Source organism: Eretmochelys imbricata, chromosome 2 (assembly GCF_965152235.1).
Source record: "Eretmochelys imbricata isolate rEreImb1 chromosome 2, rEreImb1.hap1, whole genome shotgun sequence".
NCBI classification, from domain to species: Eukaryota; Metazoa; Chordata; order Testudines; family Cheloniidae; genus Eretmochelys; species Eretmochelys imbricata.
Genome location: NC_135573.1, coordinates 95,776,027 through 95,789,217, shown reverse-complemented (window position 1 = coordinate 95,789,217; position 13,191 = coordinate 95,776,027). Strand labels below are relative to the sequence as shown.

The 13,191-nt window shown below is 41.1% G+C and overlaps 1 protein-coding gene across 2 annotated transcripts in view; it reads left to right on the top strand.

The window, feature by feature from the left end:
• Positions 1–7,344, top strand: part of TMX3 (thioredoxin related transmembrane protein 3) — a 62,409-nt gene extending 55,065 nt beyond the window's left edge. For both annotated transcript variants that reach the window (XM_077810481.1, XM_077810482.1), the window contains exons 14-16: positions 1,892–2,021; positions 3,280–3,348; positions 6,329–7,344. In XM_077810481.1, the coding sequence (XP_077666607.1) occupies positions 1,892–2,021; positions 3,280–3,348; positions 6,329–6,595 (466 nt within the window). In that variant the 3' untranslated portion in view covers positions 6,596–7,344. The remainder of the gene's footprint in view (positions 1–1,891; positions 2,022–3,279; positions 3,349–6,328) is intronic.
• Positions 7,345–13,191: the final 5,847 nt, after the last annotated feature.

Sequence of the window (13,191 nt, the reverse complement as noted above, 5' to 3'; positions counted from 1 at the left end):
GTTGTCACTGTTGTGTGAGTAGAAAACGGATTTTCTTGTTTTTATTCTGTTTTTGTTTTTTCCTTCACAATTCTTTGTGTGGGGATAATTTGCAATTTGGCACCCTACACAACTAACTACACTATATTTTGTTGCTTGGCTCCTGTTGCATGCACCTCTTGCTACAGTTATCCACTGAGTATTCCTTTTGTTTGTTAACAGGAATCTCTGGGGAAAGCCATACTTAGAAATTATCATGTGCTGCAAGCAGCAGAGCTCTCCAAGAGTTGAAATATTTCAAATTCCTGCTATATATGTCTTCTTCATTGGCATATTTGTAACAGGTTTTAGCTTTTTAGCATATCACAACACTTTACACTTGAAAGTTGGAAGAGCATGGACACATGCCATGTGCCTTCTGTGGTATTCAGTTTGCTGGCCATCCAGAAAATTCCACTGTTTTAGCGTTGAACTTTTTAACTTCTAGTTAACATTTTTGATTAACCTCCAAAATTTTATAATTTTTCTACTGTCATGCCCAAAACGGTCATATGTCAAAATGTAAATTTATAATATTCAGGGAATCTCTTAATATTGGAGAGAATTTATAATTGCTTCCTTCCTAGTTTTTTTAAAGGAAATTATTGAATTAGCATTTTCTCTTTTAACTGATTTTTTAGTCTAATTGTGAAGTCACTAATTACAACTCCATATTGAAGGTTGACCTCATCATTGTTAAAGCAGAATATGTCCCAAGTGTATGGAATGTGTGACAGTCAGCTATGCCAACCTGTTGATACAAGGAGCATCTGAGGTAGCCGTTAAGATTTTGTGCCACAGTATGAGTTTGATGAAATCGGAATAGGTATTGCTTTTCAGAGTCTCTTGGAGGTCGGAGTGAAAGCCTTATAACATGAGAGAGTGTTATTGACAGTGTTTATAGTCAATGTAAAAGTGGCAAGGAAGTAGGAGACTTTTTCCTTCACTTGTTTTTTTTTTGCTTTTCAAGTTTTGAGCTGAGGTGTGTTTTGATGTAACTGTAAATATCTCTAATTAAAGATTCTGTGTATTTGTTAAATCATAATGACAAAGAAACATGAATAGTTTGAAGCCTTTAACAGGCATCTGTAGCTCATCTCTTGTGTCTAGATTAACTATAATTACATTGTTGATATATGACATTTTAAGAAGTTTAACACAGCTCCTACTTTCCTGGTCAAGCAAAAGCTCAGGTATTGGGCTTAAATTGTGTGCCCCAGTTAGAGAACACTTAGTCATGCATATAGTTAAGTGCCTTTTCGAATTGGGGCCATAATGCTTTTGAAACACAAGGCTGTCTGCTATATGAGAGCTCAACTAATTGGTTATGTCTGCTGTAGCATTTGGCAGAATATCTACTGCTTAACTGGAGGTTGCATGTACACAAGTATGTCCTAAACTCATGAGGTACATAAGTATTGAAACACACATCAGATCTGTGGAATTAAAAGTAAGCTTTTTCCCCTTTTGTTTATATTGTATGTATTTGCTTCAAAAATCTGACTTTTCCAGTCTGGCATTCACTGAGTCAGGTCATGCGTGCAGCATAAGAACACACATAGAATAGCATAGCCTTCAATAGCCTCATCAAAATATTGATGCTAAGGAGTACGTTATTTTTAAATTGGGTCAGTGAAAGAACTCCTTTCACCTGTACCATAAAGATAGTGGGGTGGGTGGTTTTGGGTTTTTTTTTTTGTCTGAATGACTTGAGGTGGGTATCTCAAGATGGGCACATAAAATTTACTTTCCTTTTGTCTGTATTGTTCTTTAGCAGAACATTTGATATTGCATTTCCTGTTAAATGCTCTGAAAATTCTTAGTTTATATTGTTTCTTTGAGTTTCTTATCTGTTTGACTTCAACATTTTCAGTGACTTGACAATCCCCACTGTTGTCGTATTGAACACTTCCAACCAACAGTATTTTCTACCAGATAGACGCATTGAGAGTCCTGAAGACCTGGTTCAGTTCATTAATAACATCTTAGATGGTACAGCCGAAGTAAGTCTCCCACTTTGATCTGAATTTTTTTTAAATCCACTGTTAGCTTTTATTCCCTGGACAGTTAAAAGCGGAAAACTTCATTTGGCCACTTTTCGTAGTAATATAGATAAGTGTACATTATCTGTCTGGTTCTCTTTAATGTATTCTCAGTATATATCCATATTCCTAAATTGTGCATGTGTCCTTGGCACTGCTTTGGATACCCCTGAAAAAGCAGTTACTGTTAGATTTACATATATTCCCTCTCAGATCTAAACTTTAGGCATATGTTTATTTAATAAGCTGTGGCCACTACTCCTCTCTAGGTCATCCTTACTTTCCTGTGTTGTGTTTACTTAGAATTGTAGTTTAATGTTTTCTATTTTGGAATGTGTAGTTCTTAGACTCCACTCCCATGGAAAATTTCAATTTTGTGGAAACTGTATTTTCCATGAGAAAATCATTCCAACAGAAAATTTCTGACCAGCTCTAATTACAAGCCCTATCTTGGTGGCTATCAGATGTTGAGTTCAGGAGAGTAGACTGTCAATCTCTATTTAAATAGCTGTCATCAGACGCAACTTGTTCAGTGGTTGTTAATGTTAGTCTCCACTCTTGTGAAATTCACTGACAATACTCAGAGGAAGAAGAGGTTGCTTCTTAGACTGCTACACGTAGATTCATGCTCTCTACCTTCCTTTCCACTTCAGAGTTTCTTTTGCAAACTGAGATAGTGGAAGGAACCAGGGAGTGGAGTCTGGGCATCACAACTTCTTATAACATTATTCTCAAGGTTTAAATCCTTGAGGAAGCATGCATATGGCCTATAAGCATGAACGATTATCAGTCTTCCAGAGGGCGAATGAACAGGTGAGTGGCTCTATATTGATAAGCTAGTTGAACTGGTAAGTAATCAATATCACTATGTGGTAGAGGAGATGGTGAAGAATACCAATACTGCTGCAGCAGTTGACTCTTTTCATTCACAAGAACATTTTGCTTCAACTGAACAGGGAGTGTCAGTTTTTCAAGAGATTATTGAAATATCTACTTTTGGAAGAACTTGAAAAATGACTAAGCATCATGAGGTACATGAATGTCAACCCCTAATAGCTATTCTTTTCCAAGGGAAAAACAGGTACTGGTGTGAGCCTTTTGGAGTGACTAAAGGCTGCATAAATTAGGGAGGCAAATGAAACATAAAATGTGAATTTATTATAAAATGTAACTGAACATCACTAATTATTTTGATACCTGTTTCCTTTTGAAATTTCAGCCACAAGGTGGTGATGGGTTTCTGCAACGAATCAAGAGAATAATTTATGATGCCAAGTCTACTGTAGTGGTAAGTAAAACCCAACATGCAGTTGGAATGCAAAGTAGAATAGCATCATATTATCAAGGTCAAAAAGACTTCTATACCTTTTCAAAAAAAGATTCAAAAATGCCTTTACTCAAAAGTCACTGAATATATTCCCAGTAATTACATTCTGAATTTAAAAAAAAAATACCTTCAAATGATTGAAGAATATTCTACAAATTGTTTTGAAATATATTTTACAGAGTACTGAAATGTTGAATTTTTGGTGTCAGAAATATGATGGACAGTTTCCTTTTTATTTCTTGTCAATTAAAGTGAATAAGGTCAAGTTAAAAGACATATCACAGGAGGATTCAAAAGCTATTCAAAAGCTTTGCTTCTGACATTTCTGGAACCTATTTACTGACAGTTATGGAACCTACCTACACTGAAAAATGTTACTGTCAGTCCATTCAGTTAAGGTATAATACTACACTTAGTGAAGTTTTAAAGGTGTATTTTAGGTTACTAGTCTTATTTTTTGCTTAGAAAAAGTCCAGATGTGATACTGAGTATCTGTTGTGTAAATGTATGGATGTTGGGAGAGGTTTCCCTTCTTTTTATGGGTCAATTAAGGTTAAGACCTTTGTGGAAAGATTTGGATAAAACCATTTTCCCACCCCACTGCAGACAAGCAAGAAAATCTTATAATAAATTACACACACAAAATGACATTAAAAGAATGTGTAAAGGTTGCAAAGTCAAGCCGTCAAAAGTTAGGAAATGCAGGTATTAAAGTTGCCTGTGAAACATTAATTCATCCGCCTTATGCGTACACCTCAGGATACTGTCTTTAATAACATGATCACATACTATTTTTTTCCAGAGGAACCCTCATTCAGTGTACAGCATGGACTGTGCTCATTTAATTAGCAGTTATTCAGTATTTTGTTTTTTTCCTGTTTAATGTGCCCCCCCCCCCCCCCCGAGCCATATTTACTGCATATTATTTGCACCCTGCCTGAAGACAAATTATTAATTTTTATAGGCTTTTATGTGGTTCTCATGACTACAGTTTGAGTGCTTCACAAACTTTAGTTACTCTGTCTTCACAACACCCCTGTGAGATACTCTTAGACTTTAAGACAAGAAGGGAAGATCATAATCGTTGTCTGACTTCCTGTACATCATCTGACTCAGCCACCCACTGCTGTAATAGACCATAACCACTGAGTTATTATTATCTTTAAATCACTATTTAAAGACTTCAAATTACAGAGAATCCACCATTTACTCTAGTGACCTTTGCTCCATGCTGCAGACGAAAGCAAAAACCCCACAGGGTCTCTGCCAATCTGACCTGCGGGGAAGGGGAGGATTCCTTCCTGACCCCAAATATGGTAATCAGTTAAACCCTGAGCATATCAGCAAGATCCACCAGCCAGACACCTGTGAAAGAATTCGTGGTAGTAATTCAGAGCCGTCCATTAGTGTCCCGTATCTGGCCGTTGGACATATTTACTAACTGCCTCAGATGGGCCACTTTTTATTGTAGGCAGTTTCATCATACAAATCTGTCCATAAACTTATCAAGCTCAGTCTTGAAGCCACTTAGGCTTTGTGCCCCTTCCCCTGCTCCCCTTTGAATGCTGTTCCAGAACTTCACTCCTCTGATGGTTAGAAACCTTCATCTAATTTCAAGACTAAACTTGTTGATGGCCATTTTATATCCATTTGTTCTTGTTCCAACATTGGCTCTTAACTTATATAGTTACTCCTCTCACCATTTTACAGATGGGGGGCTGAGGCACAGAGAGATTAAGGTCAAAACTATCCACTAGGTTAGAGTGCCTGATTTAAGACATCTGGGACCTGATTTTCAGAGTATTTAAAATTATATAGCACTTCATATGTTCAGAATACGGCTCCCAACAAGTTCAGTTGCAGCTGAGAGTGCTCCGCACTTTTTCAAATCATACCAAACATCTCAAGTCAGATATTCCTACAATAAGAAATGCTCAATTAGTGCCCACCTATGAAAGGTTGGTTTAAATTACTTGCCTAGCATAAAATAAGAAGTCTGTGTCAGAGGCAGGGATAGAATCCAGTTTTCAAAAGCAACATTCAACGGTCTAAACCATGAGACCATCCTTTTTCTTCCTTCTGTCCCCTGCCTCATTTACTGCATAACTTCCAGTATTGGAAAAACAAAGTGGGAGCATACTCAAGCATGCTTAGTGAGGATGGAATCTTTGAGATTTTAGTTGTTAAACTCTAGCAAGTCTCTACTGAGCTTGTACTAACTGAGGTAAGCTTACAACTTGGCCAAATGCAGACAAATTTTCCTGGGAATGTTAAAAGGCCATCTCTGCACAAAGGCTATGAAGCCTGGGGCACTAGAGCTTTCCAAAGAAAAGATTGCCAGAATTCTTTTAACATATAAAAATGTTACTTTCCCTAGAAACTCATTCTCAGAAATGTCTGAACTGTTTTGGATAAAATTTATATATCTATATCTCTCTTTATATATGATGTATATATTTTCAATGCCAAGTGTCTATAAGTAAGTAATATATAAAAATCAGCCTAAAGCCAGCCTAAACCTGGCTTTGAAAATTTCAGCCCCAAACAGTTAAAGTTTGGCAAAGTACTTAAAGACAGGGTCATTTAATGGGAAGTGTCAGGCAACTTTAGTATTAGGTTCTATGCTGACACATTCCAAACTTCAGTGTGTTTTTAAAGTCTCAATATGAAACTCAACAGTTTCTCATGCCTCTTTTCAAATTACAAAATACATAGTTGTCATACTACATTTCAGCTTCCTAGTGAAACCATTTCTCTTCAGGTTCAAAGATTTTCATAAGTTAAAAACAGCACTGGCATAATAGCTCTTACACCTTTTCCAAGAAAACTGATTTAATCTATTAGGGTGTTCAGAAATAAATATAGTGAAACTTGTAAGAAATGCTGTAAGGTATCTTAAATATCCCCTAAAGTGCTTTTGACTTCAATTATATTTCAACAGTCTGTATTCAAGAGTTCTCCACTTCTGGGCTGCTTTCTCTTTGGTCTGCCACTGGGTGTCATTAGCCTCATGTGTTATGGGATCTGCACAGCTGATACCGATGGAGGTGTAGAGGAAAATGAGACATCTAAAAAGGAAACTGGAGATAGGGAACTTACAGATGAAGGCAGTGAGGAAGAACAAGAGCAGGAAAACAAAGAAAAATCTGCAGAACTTTCAGATGGAGAACATGGACAGAAACATATATTTGATAAGAAAAAAGACTAAGTTGCCTAGTTTAAAGAATTCTGTAGAATTTCCAAATAGCCTTATTTATTGAAGTGAGTCATTTATTGATGATCTTCACAGAAGAGGACCTTTTGTCTGTATTTTGCTAGATTTGACTTGCATGTATTCAGATCTTCTTCTCAAATACGGTTGGGGGAAGGGTGGGGACCCAAATGCTTTCTTAATTATTTTTGATTAACATTTTATTATTCTGACTATTGTCTTTGAAGATTAATATTCCTAAACTGTTTGTTCACAGGCAACAATCAGGTAAAATATGCTACATGTGATAATCTAATAATGTTGTGGCCGACACACATCAGGATCATCTTTTTATGGGAACAGAAGTGGAAAAGTTGCAGGAAAGCTTAGAATGAAATACGTAAATTTTACAGACCCTTTGAAATTGTGATGGCTAAAGATGGCTTGAGCTTTCCATAAAAACACTCTTACTTTAGCTACTGCACCTTATTTTGAAAGAAATACCTTTTGTACGTTTTAAAGTTAAAGATAATTTGTTATTTACAGAAGTGCTTTGTTATATGACAGTACTAAAATCAATTACTGGCAGTTTTCCACAGAAGTTGTGTTAAATGCAAGACCTAAGAGAGAGTTATTTATTAAAATAGTTCCTTACTAACTAATATTTTAAACAAGTAAAAATTGTTTGGGGATTGCATTGTAAAGAAGTTTTGTCATGGGAATGCTAGTCCTTGATTGGGCTTTACAAGTAAAACTTATTAATTTTTTCCTAGTGTAAATTATTTACAGATTCTGAAAAATCTGGGTGCAGCTTGATGGTGGAAGAATAAATATAAGCATCCACAGTCGGCTAATCCTCTCATACAGATCTGTAAGGACAGGCTTTAACCAAATACCTTTTCAAAACTTTTTTTGAATGTTTTATGATTCACATTAATCTTAGGTTTCAGAGTAGCAGCCGTGTTAGTCTGTATTCGCAAAAAGAAAAGGAGTACTTGTGGCACCTTAGAGACTAACAAATTTATTTGAGCATAAGCTTTCGTGAGCTACAGCTCACTTCATCGGATGCATTCAGTCCAGCATCCGATGAAGTGAGCTGTAGCTCACGAAAGCTTATGCTCAAATAAATTTGTTAGTCTCTCAGGTGCCACAAGTACTCCTTTTCTTTTTATTAATCTTAGGCTATGTCTACACTGGCAGAGTTTTTTCGCCAAGAGCTTAAAGAAAACCGCTGTTGTGTTCACATTGTCTTCCACTGGCGGGATAGCATGCTCACACTTGCGGCACTTGCATCGCCAATGAGAGCAGTGCACTGTGGGTAGCTATCCCACTGTGCCGCTCTCCCCCTTCTGCCACTAGGTTTTGTGGGAAGGCAAAGGGGATCGCAGCAGATGAGGCTTCATTGACCCATGACGCACTGCTTTCCATCCCAGCATTCCGTGTGTTTCTGTCTTCAGTTCACAGCATTTTTCAACGTCCCTTGTTTTCTGCTTTCCCCACCACATCTGTCCGCAGGAATGGATCCTGCACTGCTCTCCACTGCTTTGCTAGCTCTCACTAGCACATTGCAAGTGGCAGTGGAGTTATTCTTGCAGTTACAAAGGCAGCAGCAGTTACAATTGCCTGATGTGGTGTCCGACATGCAAAGCAGCAACATTAGATTGCTTTTGACATTCACAGAGGAACTGAACACAGTGGAACGTCGCTTTTGGGCTCGAGAAACTAGAGCACAGAGTGGTGGGATTGCATTGTTATGAAAGTCTGGGATGACAAGCAGTGGCTGCAGAACTTTCAGATGCCCTGGAACTGTGTGCTGAGCTCTCCCCAGCCCTGCAGCGCAAATGACCCAAAAGGACTCCCAAATGAGATCTGCCCTCTCGGTAGAGAAGCACGTGGCAATCGCAGTGTAGAAACTGGCGACTCGCAAACTAGTTTGGAGTGGGGAAGTCAACTGTTGTGCCTGTGTTAACGCAAGTGTGCAAGTCTATTAATCGCATCCTGCTGCAAAAGACCGTGACTCTTGGCAGTGTGCGTGCGTGAAATTGTGGATGGTGTTGCAGAAATGGGTTTCCCTAACCATAGAGGGAAGATAAATGGCATGCATATTCCAAATCTGCCACCGGACCACTTTGCGATCAGTTGGAAGGGATACTTCTCCATGTTTTTTCAGGCGCTTGTGGATTACAGTGGCATTTCGCTGACATTAACGTGGGGTGGTCTGGAAAGGTGCATGACGCATGTATATTTAGAATCACTGGCCTGTACAGAAAGCTGCAAGCAGGGATGTTCTTTCCAGACCAGAAGATCACCGTAGGGGAAGTCAAAATGCCCTTAGTCATCCTGGGAGACCCGGCATACCCCTTAATGCCATGGCTCATGAAGCCGTACACTGGAAACCTAGATAGCAGTAAGGAGCTGTTCAGCAACAGGCTGAGTAGAGCAGAGTGACCGTTGAATGTGTGTTTTGCCAATAAAAGGGACACTGGTGATGCCTGAATGGCAGGTTAGACCTGAATGAGGAAAATATTCCCATGATTATAGCTGCATGTTGTACGCTGCTTGCGAAGGGAAGGGTGAACGGTTTACTCAGGGGTGGACTGCCGAGGCAGAACGTCTGGCTGCTGATTTTGAATGGTTTATGATTCACATTAATCTGATTTTGAGCAGCCAGATACCAGGGCTATTAGAAGGGCTCAACAAGAATCAGAGATGCCTTGAGGCAACACTTTGAAGATGAAAATCACTAATGTTTGTTGCTATGCTTGGGACTGCAATGATTAATTACATTTGGTATGCTAGGAAACAGTTGTGATAAGACCTAGGATTCAATGTAAGGAACTAATAAAAGTGCCTGTTGACTTCCAGGTGCTATGAGGTATCTATCATACCTTGCATGGAAACAAATAAAGAGTGCTTATAATTCAAAAAACTTTGCTTTTATTGCCAAATAAACCACAACACCACATGGACACATACACACAGACACACTTTTGGTGGGGGAGAAGGTACAGGTGGGGGAATGATTTTCATAGCTGAGTATAGGTCCAGCTTTCATTTGAAAAGCTGTCTGTGAGGATGAAATGTTGAGGAAAGCGTCAAGTGCCAGAAAGGACTGTGTAGGGAGAGTTTGGGGAGTGCATGTGAGAGAGTTCTGAATGTGCTGAAGGGGAGGGCGGGCACACATCTGCTCAGTGTGCAGTGTTACGAGAGTCTGGAGCATGTTTGTTTGATGCTCCAGCACTCCAGCCTCTCTGTGGCATCCCAATTGTAAGAATCCTTCTCTTGTTTTTTCTGCTTTTTGCTTTCCCTCCACTTCTTGCGTTCAGTGTTTTCTGCCTTTGACTGCTGCAGCACCACCTGGAACATATCTTCCTTGGTCTATCTCAGCTGTTTTATTATCTTGTGCAGATGCTCTGTTGCTGTTGGGGGGTTGGTTCTCAAGGTCAAGTCTGGATAGGCATAATTAACAATAAACAGAAGCACTATTGTCAGCTACACACGGAGCATTGAAACAGTAACATGAATACACTGCTGGTAACATACCTATCACTTTTTTGGTGATCCTAGGAAGCACACATGAGGCAGAAGACCCCATGAATAGTGAGTGAAGCCAGGAGCAGGGGCCTTGTTTATTGCAGAAAAACAGTCTGAAAAGATTGCGGGACACTTATAGGGAGCAACACTCTAAATTTTCCCCTGTTTTCCACGGGTGATGGTCACTATGGAAGATATCTCACTCCTGAGGGTACGCAGGGAAGCAAGGGTGGATCTGCTACATGCTTGCAGCTTCCACCTGGTCCCTGTGTTGCTTGCCTGTGTGCTCCATGCCCAAGTAATTGCAGAGTGGTGTGGGAAAGTGTCTCTCAATGGGGGAAGGAACAAAAGCAGCTCTGCCAAGGAACCTCTGGCAGAGGATTGCTGAGTACCTCCAGGAAAGTTTCCTAGAGATCTCTCTGGAGGATTCCCACGAAATCTTGGCGTGCATCAATTGCCTGTTCCGCCTAACTGTGTACGGAAATGCCCAGCACACAGAAACAAAGCCAGCCTTCTACATTTCTCTGCCCTCAACCCGCTTCAGAAATTCACAAAGCAAAACCACTTACCAGGGGTCTCCTCTCCTGCTTCTGGTTCGCCAGAGAGCAACTTCAGAGACTGAATCATAGAATCATAGAATCATAGAATATCAGGGTTGGAAGGGACCCCTGAAGGTCATCTAGTCCAACCCCCTGCTCGAAGCAGGACCAATTCCCAGTTAAATCATCCCAGCCAGGGCTTTGTCAAGCCTGACCTTAAAAACTTCCAAGGAAGGAGATTCCACCACCTCCCTAGGCAACGCATTCCAGTGTTTCACCACCCTCTTAGTGAAAAAGTTTTTCCTAATATCCAATCTAAACCTCCCCCACTGCAACTTGAGGCCATTACTCCTCGTTCTGTCATCTGCTACCATTGAGAACAGTCTATAGCCATCCTCTTTGGAACCCCCTTTCAGGTAGTTGAAAGCAGCTATCAAATCCCCCCTCATTCTTCTCTTCTGCAGGCTAAACAATCCCAGCTCCCTCAGCCTCTCCTCATAAGTCACGTGTTCTAGACCCCTAATCATTTTTGTTGCCCTTCGCTGGACTCTCTCCAATTTATCCACATCCTTCTTGTAGTGTGGGGCCCAAAACTGGACACAGTACTCCAGATGAGGCCTCACCAATGTTGAATAGAGGGGGACGATCACGTCCCTCGATCTGCTCGCTATGCCCCTACGTATACATCCCAAAATGCCATTGGCCTTCTTGGCAACAAGGGCACACTGCTGACTCATATCCAGCTTCTCATCCACTGTCACCCCTAGGTCCTTTTCCGCAGAACTGCTGCCTAGCCATTCGGTCCCTAGTCTGTAGCGGTGCATTGGATTCTTCCGTCCTAAGTGCAGGACCCTGCACTTATCCTTATTGAACCTCATCAGATTTCTTTTGGCCCAATCCTCCAATTTGTCTAGGTCCTTCTGTATCCTATCCCTCCCCTCCAGCGTATCTACCACTCCTCCCAGTTTAGTATCGTCCGCAAATTTGCTGAGAGTGCAATCCACACCATCCTCCAGATCATTTATGAAGATATTGAACAAAACCGGCCCCAGGACCGACCCTTGGGGCACTCCACTTGACACCGGCTGCCAACTAGACATGGAGCCATTGATCACTACCCGTTGAGCCCGACAATCTAGCCAGCTTTCTACCCACCCTATAGTGCATTCATCCAGCCCATACTTCTTTAACTTGCTGACAAGAATACTGTGGGAGACCGTGTCAAAAGCTTTGCTAAAGTCAAGAAACAATACATCCACTGCTTTCCCTTCATCCACAGAACCAGTAATCTCATGATAAAAGGTGATTAGATTAGTCAGGCATGACCTTCCCTTGGTGAATCCATGCTGGCTGTTCCTGATCACTTTCCTCTCATGCAAGTACTTCAAGATTGATTCTTTGAGGACCTGCTCCATGATTTTTCCAGGGACTGAGGTGAGGCTGACTGGCCTGTAGTTCCCAGGATCCTCCTTCTTCCCTTTTTTAAAGATTGGCACTACATTAGCCTTTTTCCAGTCATCCGGGACTTCCCCGGTTCGCCACGAGTTTTCAAAGATAATGGCCAATGGCTCTGCAATCACAGCCGCCAATTCCTTCAGCACTCTCGGATGCAACTCGTCCGGCCCCATGGACTTGTGCACGTCCAGCTTTTCTAAATAGTCCCTAACCACCTCTATCTCCACAGAGGGCTGGCCATCTCTTCCCCATTTTGTGATGCCCAGCGTAGCAGTCTGGGAGCTGACCTTGTTAGTGAAAACAGAGGCAAAAAAAGCATTGAGTACATTAGCTTTTTCCACATCCTCTGTCACTAGGTTGCCTCCCTCATTCAGTAAGGGGCCCACACTTTCCTTGGTTTTCTTCTTGTTGCCAACATACCTGAAGAAACCCTTCTTGTTACTCTTGACATCTCTCGCTAGCTGCAGCTCCAGGTGCGATTTGGCCCTCCTGATTTCATTCCTACATGCCCGAGCAATATTTTTATACTCTTCCCTGGCCATATGTCCAACCTTCCACTTCTTGTAAGCTTCTTTTTTATGTTTAAGATCCGCTAGGATTTCACCGTTAAGCCAAGCCGGTCGCCTGCCATATTTACTATTCTTTCGACTCATCGGGATGGTTTGTCCCTGTAACCTCAACAGGGATTCCTTGAAATACAGCCAGCTCTCCTGGACTCCTTTCCCCTTCAAGTTAGTCCCCCAGGGGATCCTGGCCATCCGTTCCCTGAGGGAGTCGAAGTCTGCTTTCCTGAAGTCCAGGGTCCGTATCCTGCTGCTTACCTTTCTTCCCTGCGTCAGGATCCTGAACTCAACCAACTCATGGTCACTGCCTCCCAGATTCCCATCCACTTTTGCTTCCCCCACTAATTCTACCTGGTTTGTGAGCAGCAGGTCAAGAAAAGCGCCCCCCCTAGTTGGCTCCTCTACCACTTGCACCAGGAAATTGTCCCCTACGCTTTCCAAAAACTTCCTGGATTGTCTATGCACCGCAGTATTGCTCTCCCAGCAGATATCAGGAAAATTAAAGTCACCCATGAGAATCAGG